The following is a 17,293-nucleotide window of genomic DNA, read 5'->3' as shown; positions in this document are numbered from 1 at the left end:
GGTTTGTTCCTCTTGTCGCTCCGTTTGTTCGTAGTCCCGTTTTTGCGTCCACTAGTTGGCCTCTTCGTACGTCTGGCAAGAGGTGAAAATGTGCTAGGAAATCGGAACCGATTATTGGTGTAGTTACATCTGCCACGATGAATCGCCACAGGAAGTCTCAGCGTAAACCAAGGTCGGGTCTTATCGTCAGATCGCCGTAGGTTCGTATAGCGGAACCGTTTGCTGCAAATAGTTCTCCCGCGCTGACTAGCCGTCGGCCGTGAACCAGAGTTCGAGGAAAATCGCAGACGTCTGACCCGGTGTCGATCAAGTATCTTGTCTTGGTGCTGCCGTCTGTGACGAATAAGCGGCAAGGTTTCGGGCTGGAGCCGTTTGCCGCTACCAACGACTGCCCATCTAGTTTTCCTCACTTTTCTTGAACTCGCACGGTTGTGTGCACTTCTTAGCTTTGTCTTTGAATCGCCTGTGGTAGAAGCACTCGTTACCCTCTTCCGTTTTCTTTTTGCTGCAGCTCTGGGAACGGTCACGTTTCTGGCTTTTCTCCGTTGACCGTGACAATCGCCCGCTTAGACTTGCTACTTGTTTACTGAGTTCTTTGATTTATTGTTCGAGCGTTGGAGTTGCAGATTGTAGGCTAGCGACTCCTGTAGCTCTGTTGGCGACCTCGTGAATGCGGTCGGCCTGCTCGGTTACTGCCTCAAGATCATCTGCCGTTCGGGTAGCTAAAATGGCTTGCAGTTGTGACGGCAGTCTGCCCATCCACAGGGTTCGTAGTAGCTGGTCTGGGATGGCGGAGTTTGCAAGGGCTTGTAGGTGTCGTAGAAATTGTGACGGCCTACGATCCCCTACCTCTTCGTGTTCTAGTAGCTGTCGGATCTGTTGCTCTTGCGAAATCGATAGTCTTTGTATGAGGGCTTTTTTTAAATTTTCGTACTTGTTCTCCGCAGGGGGCTTCGTAATTAGATCCTTGATTTCCTTGGCGTGCTTTGTTTCGATGTGTGATAATACGTAAGCGTATTTCGTACTGTCTTGCGTTATGCCTCCTAGCATAAACTGGCCTTCCAGCTGAGCAAACCATAGTTCGGGCTCGTCGGCCCAAAAAGGAGGTATTTTGAGTGCTACTCGGTGGATGTGCGGACGTTCCTCTGTTGCGTTGGTGTCACTACCATGTGCCTCTGTCATGGTGCTGATTTTGGATCACGTCGGGGTCACCAATTTGTGGGTTAGTTTATGGTATCAGAAGGTTCCACAAATAATTGCACGTTATATGTTCACGTGTTCTTTATTAGAGTAGCTCTTTGTTACAAATGTATATTGTGCTAGTGTAACTAGTTTTGTGCTAACTTGTAACTAGTGCTAGTGTAACTAGATTGTGTAGTGTAACCTAGCCTAACGATTTTTGCGTGATTCATCGTCTTGTTGCGATTTATGCACGAGCGCAATAACGACAAGGGGCGAATAAACAGTAGATACAAATGAATTGACTCATCATTCGCCGTTGATTGCTCCATCCAGCTCCGTCTCGCCCGCAGCTCTCAAACGTTTGAGGTCCAAGATTCTCCTTACGACGATTCGTCTTGATTCACTTAGCACGAACGCGTGACCCATCGTTTTCGGGTTTCTCTCGAAACACTCCCAGTACTCACGGGCGTTAAAAACTCGGAATACGAAGCAACGGAGAAGATGCGAAACACGGTTGAACGCGACATAACTTCGCACCATGCATCGTATCCGACTGACGACTGACGACTGACGACTGATGTTGCGATGTGCTCGTTCCGCTCCATGGAGATAAAGAGAATTAAAAACAGCGTAATGAAAACTGCGTAACGCGGAACGCACGTAGTTCCGTTCTTGTTGCGCGTTACGCTATTCCGCTCCATGGGTTCACACCCTACCGACCGACTGCTACCACTGCGTAGCGGCGTGACGTAAACTCACGTGACTGGCGACTGCGCGCCGCTGCGCCGCTACCGTCGCCGCTCGCCGCTACGCAGTAGCAGCAGTCGGTCGGTTAGGGAGCATGGCTGGAGGTCGCGGCGCATTTCAACTCGCATCCTCGTCGTCCCGTACGAGTTTTTAATGCGAGCGAGTGTTTTCGAGAGTGCCGTGAAGTCTTGAGAGTGAAGTGAAGTGTCGGGCGTTTCTTGCCAACATCCGTCGTGTTGGATACGATTCATACGATGCATGGTCAGCATGATGTGAAGTCGTGACGCATTCAATCGTGTTTCGCATCTTCTCCGTTGCCTCACATCCCGAGTTTTCGACGCGCGTGAGTATCGGGAGTGTTTCGAGAATACCGAAAACGAAGGGTCGCGCGTTTGTGCAAAGTGTGAATCAAGACGAATCGTCGTGAGGAAGGTCTTGCATCCCGAAGCTGCGGTCGAGAGCTGCGGCCGAGACGGAGCAGGACGGAACTGGACGGAGCGACCAGTGACGAACGGTGAGTCAATTCATTTGTATCTGCTGTTTATTCGCTCCGACGTTTCAGTATTCGTGCCTCGTCCCTACTACGCTCGCATAAATAGCGACAAGACGAATCAATGAATCGTGAAAAAACCGTTAGGATAGAAAAAATTTGAAGTTTGTGTACGCTCATTTGGCGCTCTTATCGCCAAGTGTACCAACATTTAAACGTCGTACTTTCTGAAGTTTAATCTGTGTATGTATATTGACATCGTAGTACATGTCATAGACATAGGATCTATAGACCGAGCATTCGAGGAGTGGGGGTAAAGTTCTCGCGTGAAAAACTAGAAAGAGATAGCCTGCTTTGGACCACTATTTTGTCTTTGTCTAATGACGCGCGTGGGGGTACAGTAAAGGTAACGAAACTCTCGGTAAGGTTAGGGAAAAAGAAAAGGGAAATGTAAGTGAATGTGAAAAAAGAATGAAAGGGAATTGAAAAGCATTGGAAAAAGTGCCAAAATATAAAATTATATATAATGTAAAATTGTGTATTAAAATTTAAACAATAAAGTATTGAATAAACATTTAAAGCACCTGGCATAATAGTAATAAAAAAATTAACTCTGCTGATCTTTATATATACCTATATATATAATATATGTTATTGATTTTTAAATAAAATGAGTTTTGTGAATTTAGATCTTATTTGTCTAATTTTGTTATTCTTAGAAGCAGCATAATGTATACAAAGAGTGAAAAACTTTTCTAAGAGAATACAAATCAATTGATTTCTATGATCCATCAATGGAGCTTGATTAAAAGCATGTTTCTTTTCAGTAAATAAATCATTTATTCTTAGTTTTATTAATGTTAAATTTATCAGTTTCTTTATTACGTTTGTAGACGTCAAAATAAAAAATAAAAAAAACAAGTGAAGATTCCCCACGCGCGTCATTAGACAAAGACAGAATAGTGATCCAAAGCTTGCTATCTCTTTCTAGTTTTTCACGTCCCCACTCCTCGAATGCTCGGTCTATAGATCCTATGTCTATGGTACATGTCCACGTTGTAGAGATGGCGTTACATATATCAATTAAATCGTGGCTATGGCCACTCTCAGGTTGCTTCTTCTTCTTTCGATTTTCTCGTAAAATCTATCCTATCTATTATTTGGTGCGTACTTTTATTTTACAAAAGGATTTGGTATCTGTGTCAAGTCAATTTAAAAATTAATTTATTCTGTAATACGATCGGTATTTAAGATCCTCTTAAATCAGCTATCACTGGGTTGGGCGTTTATGAGTAAAATATATTAGGTTGAGTAAATTATTTATATATTTTTTAAACTAAGTTTTTTAAATTGAATTAAAGTTTTAATCAAATTAAAATTAATGGCTTATAAAATTAATTTTTTAAAATTACGTTAAGATTGAATTAAATTAATAAAATTTATAAAATAAAATTAATTTCGAAAAGTATTTATTATATTAAATTAGAATGTCGCAAATTTTTTCCTTTATAATTTTTTTTCTTTCATATAGATAAATTTTTAATTTAAGAAAAGAGTTAATAAATTAAATTTTATGTACTTTAAAACCAAGTTCAAAATAATCTCATTTAAAAATGACTAAGTTGAAAGTTTTAAAATTTTTAAGTTTATTAAACTTTTAAATTTTAATTATTACTCAAACTTAAAAATATAAATAATTTACATAATGTAATATATAATATAAACTACGTTTTATATGTCATCTATGTAAATAATAATTAAAAATCATAAAAGTTTCAGATTTTATTAATAAATATTACATTAAACATAAAAAAATCAAAAATAATTTTATTATTTCTAACGAAATCTGAATCTTCTATAATTCATATATTATTGTTTATATGACACGCAAACTTTATGTAGCTTTTATATCACGTACACAACGTAAACTGTCTTTTATGTGTTTTTTATAATATTAATATATTTAAATTGCACTTTTGGTGCAAAAATAACCAAAATTTAACATTTTTCTTTGTACAAGTTAAAATTTTTAATTTATATTAATTTGAATTATAAAAATTTAAATAAAAATTTTCAAAATTAAACAAAACAGCAAGAAGAAAATACAGTTTAAGCACTTATCTATTTTTATTTAAATGGAATTTTTTTACATATATATATATATATATATATATATATATATATATATATATATATACTGTTTCCTATGATTGGCATTGATCATAAGTTTAAAAGATTTTTGAAAGAAAGAATAATTTATATTTTAATTTTTGTTTAAATTCTCTTCAGTTCAAAATATTTCAGAAAATATAGACGCCTCTCTTAGCCAAGATTATAATCAGTCAAAACGTAGCACATGTAAAATGTAATAAATAATTCAAATTATCTAATAGCAGTTTGAATTATTTATTTTACATTTATTTTTTAAATTATTAATTTATTTCCACTCTTTATCTATGTATACTAGATTGAGATAAATTATTATGTTAACACATAGTCTCTCTCTCTCTCTCTCTCTCTCTCTCTCTCTCTCTCTCTCTCTCTTTCACATACACACTCACATATATAATCATGATGTATAAATATTTAGATATAATACTATGCAATACTCGCCATCGATTTCGACAATTTCATGTATGATTTTATGATTTTATTTTTCATAATGATTCATATACTTTTACGCATAACCGTGAATTTACATAATCATATACATTTGCTATAATTTTTTACGGTTCCTGTTTCCTTTCATAAATCAAAAGCATGCGTCCCCATTCGTTGCCGGCAGTAACGGTGACTCGTTGAAAGTTGCACAGGCCTCTCAAAATATCCTCTATATGCTTCATTGGATTGCCGGTATATTTTAAATCCTTCAACAGCGGAAAATCTTCCAATTTCGCTCTCCGCAGCCTTCGCGAAGCGTTTCTGTAACATCTCCAGGGCTGCGGCTCAACGACGACCATTTCCGCCAACTCGCAAACCCTTCGCAGAAACTCCTCCAAACCATCGTCGCCGTGATTCAGGTGAATCCACATGGTGATCGAGAAGCAGAATACCACGTTGAATCGCGTTTTATTAAATTGCGCCAGGTATCGCCTCAGCGTCTCGCCGCAGTCCTCGGATAAAAAGTCCAGACACTCGAAGGTCACGCGGTCCGGGCGCGGATTACGCTCGCGTGCTTTCTCGATCAGGATCGGGTCGAGATCCACGCCGATTAAGGAGATCTCAGGTTGCTCTTGCGACATGGCTTCCTCGAGGAAGTCGCGTAGAATGTATGTGAGATCCTGCAAAACGCGTCATACAGCTGAGCGAAAAAGTAAATATTAGGAGCCTCTCCCATTTCAACGCACGGAAACAAGGCTATTCTTGTGATTTTTTTTTTTTTTTAATTTAAAGTTACGCGACGAAAATTCAAGTTTCACGTTTTGTGCCTTTATTCTGAGTATCTTCAACAATGCGTAAAATAAAAATTGTTAAAAAATATTAATTTGGTTAAAAGATACAAAATAATGACAAAGGAGCTTCTAAAAAAAGAAACTGTGAACCGATGAATTTCTACTTTGGCATGTATTATATTTTTCTTTCTAAAGTGTAGTTAATGGGTAAGATTTAGATAAGTGTGTATCCTTTTAGCTATATCGCGGAATTAAATTTGAAATCGATTTTTACCTAAAAATTCGATGGAGTATCATTATTTATACATACATGTTTTTAGTTTTCAAATTAAAATATTTAATATTGAATAATGAAATTTGCTTGAGATAAAAGTTAAAATTAATTGAAAACACACAAAGATCGTTGAATATTTAAATAATATACCATAAAATTACAAGACGATGGTTGAATTCATCAAGATAAGACATCGAAGCTACATGTTCCAATTTAAATATTAGAAATAGAAATATAATCAGATTAGCTACACGTCGTGTTTTCTTAATAGGTATTCCGCTTCGAAGTAAGCCGAAAGGAAACACGACAGTTGTGAGGCATTCCGTATAATTAAGAAAACGTGTTAGCTTCAATAAAGAGGAACGAGGAAGAGAGAGAAAGAGCAAATAAACACGTACAGGAAATTTCTAATAAGGACAAAGGATACGAATTCCGAAAGCGGATGCCTGCTGCATGAGCGAAAAGCTGAAAGGGGGATAACTCGACCAAAATTAGACGCGGCCGTTTGTAATTTCGGATCACGAAGGCCAAGTCGTCCCGTTTCGACTGGCCCATACGTCCCCGACAGATGTGCCGCCGCGCTGCTCTGCTCTGCTCTGCTCTTACCCCGGCGTTACAGCCGACGTCTAGACCCGCGTATTTCCGGGCCGGATGGGCGACCCGTTGCCGCTGCCACACGCCACGCGGAAGTTGCCGCACGCGCTCTTCCGCAGGATGGAATTGGTAATAATTCATGAAGTTCCCGTGTCTGATAGCGCCCGGATCCGCTTTCTCATCACTTCTCTCGCATTCGCCGCCAGTACCGCTGTCACTCATTCTGTTTTTAGTTTTCGGAAAAATCTGGAACAACCGAGATTGAATTAAAGTTAATATATTTTAACTAAATCAAGTTAATTGTTGTATAAAAATAATGTACATTAAAAGTTGCATGTATAAAAACTAACTCAGTTAAAAATTGCGTTAAGATTAAATCAAGTAAAATTAAAAGTTAATTTTGAAAAACATTATTATTTATATTAAAATAGAGTGTCGTAATTTTTTTTTGTTTTAAATTAGATTTCCCTGAATAACAAAACAATAAATTATCAAATAAATAATTATCTGATTTGTAAATTATAATTAATTGTTTTTTATGTGGGAATGCTTTTCTCTTTTATATAAAAGAAAAATTTTTAACTTGGGAAAAAAGTTAATAAAGTTTATGTGTTTTAAAAATAATTAGTAAAAGTTAAAAATTAATATCTTTATATACGTATAAATCAACATTGAGCATACTTAATTTATTATGTATAAAATAATTATTATGCTGGAAGTAATTCTGTTTTGATATGCATGAGATAGAGGGAAACTCAAAGATTTTACGACAAATTTTTGATTTCGAAACTTGGTACTGTATGAAACGAATTACTCAACTCAGTTCTATTTCTCAATTCGCTGTGTAACAGGCAATACTTTACAATGTTGCGTGTAATATTGCAATAGTATGTATACGATGATGGTGACAACACAATGACGACATTAACGAGCGGCAAAGAGACATAAAGAGTATTAGGAGGAGGGAGGGGGAAATAGAGAAAAAGAGAGGGGGAGAGAGAGAGAACAGTGACCGCAAGAGAAGGTCAGGGGGACCTACCAAGAGCGGAAGGACCGAACGGTTAATCGTTAGTGTCCGCGACCCAAATAATTGTAACCTTCAATCGCGAGACGATGGAGCGTGAAAAATTATCGTTAAATTATTTTCGCTGTGAGTAAGCCGGTTGTCATTGGTGATTAAAAGGCAAAAAGATGGTAAAAAAAAACTGTCGTTGCCAATCGCTTGTAGAAATACTGAAGAAATTCCTAAAGCGAAATATCGAAAGATATCAAATAAGTTTTTAGAATGTAAATTGAGTTCTTATTAATATTCATTACCAGAAGTTGGGTGCTTTGATGAGAGAAGCAAAACATTCTGTAGAATGTAATTAAAACTTTGATATATATCTTTATAACTGTTAAACAAATGGACCATTTAAAACTGTTTTTGCACCGAGAGATAAGTATTATGTGTCAAGGCCAATGTGAAACGCGCAAGCGTCTTTGGTCGTAATACGCAAATTACAGATAATATTTCGTCAACTCTTTTCCTTTCAAAATAGATACACAAATAAACTTATAATGTTGTTTTTTAATATTTGGAAAAATAATGCAAATTTTTAGCGTTCCTTATTTATTCTTGATTCGATTTGCATCTTTTATACACTGAGAGAAAAAATTACTAAATTTTAATAAAAATATTTGCTTGAATAGTTGCAGTGAAATATTTACTTACGACACATAAATATTTACTGAAGAAAAAAGATGTTAGTTAAATTAATGATGCTTGTATTAATATTTATTTACATTTGTGTTACATGTAATATTTATTTACATTTAATAAATATTTCATTGCAACTATTTAAACAAATATTTAATAAAACTTAATAATTTTTTTTCTTTCGGTGTACATACTTTTTAAATATCGTAGATTGAAAAATCACTTGAAAATTGTACAAACTCAATTTTCCACTCTATAAGAGCAAATTTTCCCAAGTAGCAGGCTGACGTAATTCGTCGTTATTTTGACGTCAGAATAACGTCTTTAACGACATTTTAACGTCAGCTTGTCAGCTGGGTTGTGTCTTATTAGCGTAACAAATTGCTCGAAAACTTGCGCAAGCTCAATTTTCAGTCTTTTAAAGCGATGTTTCACTCTACGAGGTTTAGGTAAGTTTAAGAACAAAGAGAAATTCGTCCGGAAAATCGGTCGGTTTTGAAAAATGATTTTTCGAAGCCACATGGGGAACAAGTGGAACAACGACGACGTGCCCTCGGTTCAGCTTTAGGTTCATTGAACAATGAATATCCGGGGCGGCATAGCGGGCGGTCCTTCGCTCTCTCGTCGCGTTCTCATTGCCAAATCCTTCCGCGGCGTATATACGGATTGCTAAATCCAGCTCCGGGGATCGTGAGGGCACGGTAAACGCGCCCGATCGATGTTTACACGCTCGTAATCGCGCACCGATCGTTACCTAATTGCCTCGCGCGCGGCGACTTCGACAAAAGTTTTGTCGGAACAAGAGAGATAATTGGATTTCGAGTTTCCACGCGTTTTCAATACCGTGAGAACTCCACGGCGCAGGCGACGCCCTCGTTGCTTTACGCGACACTCCCTGAGAGTCGCGAAGAAATTGCACGCTCTTGCGTAATGTCGGTCTGCCGACGTTAGCTCGTAATCGTCGTCGCAGTTGCGCGCCGAGGGAAGGATATAACGCTTTGCCTAATTAGCACGCTCGATTACGGTCCGACGGTAATTAGCCGAGTAATTCCGGACTTGTACGGCGATTTAACGCGGGACTTGTTGCGCACGGGAGATAATGAGCGTCCCTATCGCCGATTGCAACAAATATCGTGACCTGCCTGTATGCATCTGCGCGCGAATTGCATCAGTGACATTGGCGTTAATATGGCCTCATTTGCGTCGGAGACTCTCTCGTGCACGTCAAGTGGAAAAAGCATCTTAGAGAAATTCCAATGTCCCTCTTGATCGTTGCGCATCGAATTGAAATGCCAATTGTCAGCAGCTGTAATTATGCTGAAAATCTTGAAAAAAATGAAAGAGAGCGACGTGAACAATCTGTGTATTTTTTTTCGAAATATCCGGAGACGTTTATGATGTGAAATTAATAAAATTAACGAATTTAAAATTCAAATAAAAAGATACGCGTCGTCTAGAATGGCAATAAAAATGTTTATAATGGAGAGGTAAAATTTGCGTTGTTAATGCTACACGCACACGCGTGGTGAATGCTAGGTGCCACGTTGTGTGCTCTTTCGAAACGTAGAGCTTTTCGGTAAATCGTCTCACGGCACCGGACAATGAACTCACGTGTGTGATGTCGTCACACGTACCACATAAATGACGCGCTCGCGATTAGTCATCTGAAATTAACTTCGATCTCGAAAGGGGTAACGCCTAGAGGCAATTCTCTGTTGTAACAAGCTATCAGTATCATCTTGGGCAACGCGCGTAAAAATTCTGAGACTCATGCTCGTTTTATGATATAGTGTAAAATGAGCCTCTTCTGGCTTAAGAAATCAGTCCGAGATCTCGGACAGAGAGAGAAATAGAAAGAGAGAGAGAGAGACAGAGAGAACTGAATTGACCAATCACATTTGAACAACTTGACCAATTTAATTAACGCGATTGGTCAATTCTCTCTGTGCGAGATCTCGGATCCCGATTTCCAGTATTGTGTACACAAGATTTTAATGTATCGGACATACAGTCTCTGCAAAGTGAATAAAATTTGGAAATTAATACTTCAAAATAATTATACATATGCAATGGAAGTTATATGAATAAGGTTACATTTTAATAACATGTTTTTATAATTTATTTTATTTGTTATTAATGTGTTTTATTTGAATATATAAAGTATACTTAAATGAAAAAATTCAGATTTTCTTCATTATTTCTTATTTCATTATTAATTATATTTTCATGTGAGCACGTGTCTACTTGTTATTGAAATAATTTTTTATCCAGATAGAAAATCGCCGTTAAATTTTTTTTACTACTTTCAAATGAAAAACAATTTGTAATAATTTAATAATAATAATTTGTTTTTAAATAATTTTCTTAATGTTTTGAAAAATGTTCTATACATTCTTAACGCGTGATTTTCGTGACGCTTCTACCATCATCGATCTCCGAGACTTGCCTGTCCAAAATTCTCAAATTCCCGAATGTACGCTCTATCTAAGATCGTTAGGAAACAACCAAAACGCAGAAACGGACAGATTCAAATCTTTCTTTTGATGAATAAGGATTCGGATTCTGAAGGGATTATAGGAATTTAACAATGCGTGTAAATGACAAAAAGCCTCGCTACCATCATCAATTTGAGGCTAGTGTACAATAGTGATCAATTTAAGCCTGCAACATAGTGAAAGATATTTCTTTAGATTTAACAATTTTTCTTAGGTCGTCTCATATTTATGTTTGGAATTTTTCTTACAATCAAAAAAATGTATACATTGGAATGATCTACTGTTTGAGTAACTGCAATTGTTACTTTTCATAAATCTACATTTTTAAATAAATATTTATGACAAATCAGAAATCTTGTAAGAATTAATGTTAGGATTATAACATCAAATATCTATCAAACGTTCTAATTATAAAATTTCAAATCCTATTATAATAACCGGAAATTCTGCTTGATTTCACAAAACAAAAACATTCAATCATACATGTCTTGTTGATATAATAAAATAATTTTTCTCAGCTTAATTAAACATACAACACCAATTTAGAAAAATGTACTATCTTTTATTGTTACTGATTTTTAATAAAAACTTGCAAGTCACACGAGAATGTACGTGAATTTAATAGATATGCATGTTATATTTATCGCTAATCGATTATCAACATTTTGCATTATCAAACTTTAGAAAAAAAAACTGATAAAAGTAATGATTCTGACAGAGAGATAAAATTTAAATCTAAAAGTAAATTCTAAAAATATCCCCGAGTTGCGATAAAATTCCATGAAAATCCAAGGATTTTCAAGCATAAAGAAAAGAGATATTCTCTGAAAATTTCAAACTTTTTTCCCTATAGTACACATTGCAAATGCATAGAAACATTTTTCTCTGTAGACAAATATTCAAATTACAGTTTTTCGATAATATTCTTCAACATCGTCGAAGCTCGCGCATCTTTAGTAAGAAAGAAGCGAAAGGGTAAAAAGAAGGGTAAACGTGGCGCCTGACCAAACGAATGGGAATCGGTCAAGGAAGGTGGCAGCTGCATGGACCTTTTTGCCCCACGATCCTTCCTTTCTCACATCGAAATCGTGCTAGGGCGATGCCTCGGTTCCGTCGGAGCAGGTAATGCAAGATGTACCCCGGAAGTCGGCCGTAAAGCGATCCGTTCCGCGCGCATCCGGCGCATTCATTCGGCCGCTTTTTCCGCGCCCCATTCATCGCGTAAATCCGCTTTTTCCGGGTTTTCGTGTTCTACGTCGAATGTGTGACAAACAGATCAACGCCGGGAGATCTCGCCGGGAGATTCGACGGCAACGCATAAACGACAAAGGCGTACTATGTATAAAGCCGCTTCGAGAAAAGCCGGGGGTGAGTACGGTCGTTACTTCGAAAAGTATTCGGTATTGCCTTCGAAAGAGACGATCGTTGCCACGTGCGTCTCTCGATTATTCGTGCGGCTCGAACGTGAAATTAACCGCGGAAACGACTTAATCCTGCATCATTCCACTCACCGAGCAAAGTGCCCTCTCTTCAAATCGCCCGCGATCGAAGCGGAAGTACCATTGTTCCCTATCGTTCGAAGAACGTATTCGCAAAGAGGACTGATCCGCACAACCCTTTGGGCTTAGCGAACCCACGGACTTGAGTTCATTACACTATGCATGAACATTCACGTATAGACACGTAGGCACAATTACCAGAATTTTGAACAGTGATTAGTTAAAAAGTTCAAAGTTAAATAATAAAGTTGAAAAGTCAATAATTTTTCATTTTATAGTTATTTTTAAAACACATAAACTTTAACTTATTAATTTTTTCCTAAGTTAAAAATTTACTTTTTCATGCAAATGAGAAAAAATGAGAAACAATAGTTCTTTGTTATTTCATATAAATTTAATTTACAAATAAAAAATTATATTTATTTCATGATCCATACTGTCATTATTGTATTATTTAGAGTGATTAAAAAACTATTATGACATTCTAATTTAATACACTAATAATGCTTTTCATTTAATTAATTTAATTTTAACACAACTTTTAACTGACAAGGAGCTAATTTTTGCTCATGCAATTTTTAACGTAACTAAATTAATCTTATAAATCTTTAATTTAAATTTAATTTAGTTTTAAACAAATATTAATTTATCCAACTTAATAGTTACGTATTAGCGACTTTGTAATCTACATTTTAGTCGTACTGTCCCTTCTAATAAGAGGATAAGGGCCGTATTGAATTCGATGAACTTTGTGATGCCCTTGCCGGTTAACACTGCAGCTAAAAGGATCTTGGAGTATTGACCTTCGTCCTAGAGCAGGTACCAGATGAAGAAGAAAAAATTCGAAGAATGTGACAGATAAACAGAGATATTAAAACAAACAAAATTCGTAGATATGCAAGCAAGTTGCTGAAGAAGTCCGAAAGTTCTCAGTAAGAACGAATATTTTGTTATTCGTAATATTGTTATTCTTGATTAACAGCTCGAATTACAAGGGGAGCGTAAAGATAAGTGCTGAATCTTCTCGAAGCTAACTTATCTCGAACGCTGCACCGCACAAAGAAACGGCGTGCATTATCTGTCTTCCTGTTTACGTTTTACCGAAAACGTCGAGGGTAGCGTTTATCATTTTACGTAATGAAATTTCGCAACGTCGATTAACATCTTAAGTATGACATTGAATATTTCGCTAAAACGACGACTCTTTCAGATTTTCTGACGACTCACTTTTTTCGTTAAGACGACACCTGTTTTGCACTTTCAACACCTTTTATCGCTGCGTAATATTAGAGTCATATCCTCAACGCATATTTTGAGACGTTCGCGGGAGACGTTTCGACAAACAAAGTTGAAACGCTATCGCAGAAACGGAAATTAATTGTAATTTAATTGTAAGACAATTCACGCGGGTTTAAAAACGTTTTAGCTATACAGTGCGTACTAAAGTTATCAACATTAAAAAATTAAAGGCTTCTCTAGGTTTATTAGTTTTTTTCTTAATCAACGAATTTCTGCACCGAAAATTACTATATTTTGCTGCAGTTTTTTAAATAAATAACTTTTAAACGAGTAAGTGGATCCTAATAAATTTTTGCAAAAATATTTATTACAGTTTTATTAGTATATGTAAAAATTTTGATTTTATTGGTAAAATGCCACTTCCCCATCAATTTGCAAATACTGCAAAACGAGATTTTACATAAGAATCAAGGGTAATCAAAAAATTAAATAATTTAAAAATCAATAAGTGAATTGTCCTGAAATTTTATATTGGTACTCAAACGTAACATTAGAAAATTCTAAGGGATTTTTTTATATTTTTGGTTCTAAAATATGACCTTAATGGTAAGGCAGCTAACCGACGTTAGTTGCGACTTTCTAGAAACGTTTAGACGTCTCCCTGGAATTTGTTTGTGCGAACGTTGCAGTGTGCGGTACCGGAAGCGGATCGTATAGCGGATGACGCAATTTCCGGGACGCAGCCTTAAGAATTCCAATTCATCGCGGTATCGTCGAAATCCGTTTGCTCAGCCGCTTCCTCTATTTTCGTTGGCCGCTGTCAGTCATCAATCCGCGTAACCGTTCGTTGTTCACCGCTCCTCGCCTTTATCGGGGGGAACGTGTGAGAACGCTTTTGCACGTTTCAGGCGCTTATCTCTTCCGTCGTAATTCGACGCAATTCTTCCTCGCCGTGATAAAAGCGTCGTACACTGATGGCGCAGCAGTTGACACTCTCGCACTTGAGATTCAAGGTTCCTAAGTTGTTATTTAGCCTCGATTACGATTATATATGATGTTTTTCTGCAGAGCCATAACAGAGCTTTGCGTCTGCGAATATTGACGACGCGCGACGTTGCGATACGTAAAAAGAAAATTTGATATAAATTTGATTAAAAACAAAAATTAAAAAAAACCGAATTATAACGTGAGCAAGCATACTCGAGTTATTGAATAAATAAGTTGTAGAATTTTTAAGTGTGGTTACTGTGGTTATGTAAAAGTTCTAGAAACATTTGTTAAACAAATATTTCATGAAACACTTCGGGAGCATGAGAGGGAAACAAAAATTTAAAAACATTCTCAAAAGATTGATATGACGTGTGATTTCACAAATGCGCAAATTGCACGTTTCTTTTACCTTTATGTGCTTAAGGACTTATTCTCATTAACGAGATAAAAATGTTTGGCGAGGCCTTTAGAGACAGACTGCAAAATTAAAACGAAATCTCCAGCACGTTTCATTTATCGCCTCTCCTTGATGGCGAAGAGAAGATAAGTTGGCGAGGCATTGTTTTCGCAGGCAGAAAAATGTTTTTTTCTGGAATTGATTTTCCGATTGCGCCAGCAGTTGTGCATCGATCGCGGCGGATCGTATCGGCGCGATCCGCTCGTCGGCCTTCGGCTTCTCGATAAATTCTCGAAAGTATGTGCGTTCGGCTTCGAGGGATTTAAACGATTTGAACGTTACAATTAGGTCACGCACAAGCAAGGATATGCGTCGCGACGAAGATTTATGATATGCGCGCAGCGCAGCCGAGGAAAACCTCGAACGATGTCAAGTTCGATTCTTCATACCTGCCAGCGTTCAATCGAGAATTTATCGCGACGCGAAATATGAGTAAGAATCGAGCGAGTCGATAAGATTAATAAAAATCCCGCTTAAAATTCCGCTTCGCTTATTCTTTTTTTTTTTTATTCTAGTCAACTGAAAAATTATTATTGAGTAACTTGTGCAACATCTTGAAAATGAAAACAGACTTCATACTCTTATCGCATTACAGATACTTCATTTTTTTCTCGACAGATGTGCACAGTCAGTTCGATCGGGGAACAAGCGAAGAAATTTTTTCTCGAGGTCTTAACCTGAATTTTCGTAGATTACGTACTTTTATAAGAGCGCGATTTATCGCGGGAATGTCCTCGTCGCTGACGTCACCGCGCATATGACGAACCCAAATGGCATACCGCTTTTAGCGGAAATTTAACTGGAAATCCACTGCTTATCGCGACTTCTCCGGTTTTTATATCGAGTATCTCTTGTTAGATAAATTTTAAATGAAATCTTTGTCAGTAGGGAATGGCGTCGCTTTAACGGAAGAGGCAATAAAAATGTTAATCAATATAAATTAATGCAATTGCGATTTTATAAAAGAGAGATGAGATTTTTAGAGATCTTTTTTCGTGCTTTGATTAAGCAATTCTGTTGCAAAACAGGCAGCCGCATCTTCGTATCTCTTTTCCTATTTATCATGCGAATCGCGTTATATACTTCGCGTTTAAATTTAGAAAAATTGTTTAAGGACGTACAAGACATTTCTCGAAACATTAAGAAAATTGAAAAAATTACAGATTATTTTATATTGTATTTGAAAGTAGTAGAGAAAAATTTGGCGACAATTTCCTGTCTGGATAAAAAGTTATTTCAATAAGAAGTAGACGTATGCTCTAATCAAACTACAATTAATAATGAAATGATGAAATAAGAAATAATGAAAAAAATCCAAAGTTTTTTTATTTACTTTAAATATTCAAGTTTACGTAAAGTTACTGCGAGGCAAAGATCAATTCTGTAAAATAAACAAAATTGATTTATTTATTTACAAAATAATGTACAGAATACTCAAAATGATTTATACAAAGTTTTATTGTGGCTGTCTATTTAATTATTTTGTCAAAGTACTTATATTTAAAAAATTGAGATTTTTCTCAACGGTTGTAAAAAATAATTTAATTTCTAATAATAAATAGAGTAAATTAACTATAAAACTATAAATTAACTATATTACTAGATAAAAATATAATCTTATTTACACAACTTTCATATATAGTTTATTTGAAGTGTTAATATTAAACACATTTTCAAATTTTATTCACTTTGCAGGGATCGTACGTCTAATTAGTCTGATACATTCCTAAGTCAACTGACGAACGAGGTTTGTGTGCGTGTCGGCTATTAATATTCTTGAAGCTTAGTTAGTCCTGATTCGTGACGTTTCGGTCGAATCGATCATCAATTAGATGAAAATTAATCTTTCCGCGCACAGAACTCTTACTCTTTACCATCGGTGATCGATCCTTGGAAATTCAAAGAAACCATAAATTATTAGTAATTGCCCAACTTGCCTGTGCGAATCAATCAATTTAAACGCGAAGTATATTCGCATAAAGTAGAGAGGCTCGAGAGGTCTATGAAAACCCGACTGTTCGTTTTTGCAACAACGTCGTTTACTGCCTAATATAATTTAAGCATTTACGTCAATATATTACGCGAAAAATATCTCCAAAAATAATCTCTTCTCTCTTTTATAAACTTGCAGTTGCATTAATTTATATTGAGCAACACATCCTCGTTTCTTTCCACTCATTTTTTTCTCTGCTCGCAAAAAAAGACGTCAATTTACATATTCGGCGAAGTAAATGT

At 36.3% G+C, this 17,293-nt stretch overlaps 3 protein-coding genes across 9 annotated transcripts in view; 1 reads left to right on the top strand and 2 right to left on the bottom strand.

Moving 5' to 3' along the window:
* Positions 1-600: 600 nt before the first annotated feature.
* On the bottom strand, positions 601-1,182 carry LOC105203924. Its single transcript, XM_011172855.1, has one exon. It carries the CDS (start codon positions 1,180-1,182, stop codon positions 601-603), a length of 582 nt encoding a protein of 193 aa, XP_011171157.1.
* A 1,236-nt stretch (positions 1,183-2,418) lies between these two features.
* Positions 2,419-17,293, top strand: part of LOC105203922 (tribbles homolog 2) — a 60,192-nt gene continuing 45,317 nt past the window's right edge. Inside the window, exon 1 of the mRNA XM_039454635.1 lies at positions 2,419-2,443. The gene's annotated coding sequence lies outside the window, so the exon portion shown is untranslated. The remainder of the gene's footprint in view (positions 2,444-17,293) is intronic.
* The window catches only part of LOC105203921 (probable RNA methyltransferase CG11342), a 33,838-nt gene continuing 21,354 nt past the window's right edge, over positions 4,810-17,293 (bottom strand). For 6 of the 7 annotated variants that reach the window (XM_011172850.3, XM_011172847.3, XM_011172851.3 and 3 more), the window contains 2 exons: positions 6,692-6,925; positions 4,810-5,700 (listed from right to left, as the gene is read on the bottom strand). In XM_011172850.3, coding sequence (XP_011171152.1) covers positions 5,146-5,700; positions 6,692-6,901 — 765 coding nt within the window. In that variant the 5' untranslated portion in view covers positions 6,902-6,925 and the 3' untranslated portion in view covers positions 4,810-5,145. Of the gene's footprint in view, positions 5,701-6,691; positions 6,926-7,498; positions 7,523-17,293 lie in introns of those variants that run through there. The other variant, XM_039454639.1, reaches the window with a different exon arrangement.

Source organism: Solenopsis invicta, chromosome 10 (assembly GCF_016802725.1).
Source record: "Solenopsis invicta isolate M01_SB chromosome 10, UNIL_Sinv_3.0, whole genome shotgun sequence".
NCBI classification, from domain to species: Eukaryota; Metazoa; Arthropoda; class Insecta; order Hymenoptera; family Formicidae; genus Solenopsis; species Solenopsis invicta.
The sequence above is the reverse complement of the archived record's forward strand: the minus strand, read 5'-3'. Positions and strand labels throughout refer to the sequence as shown.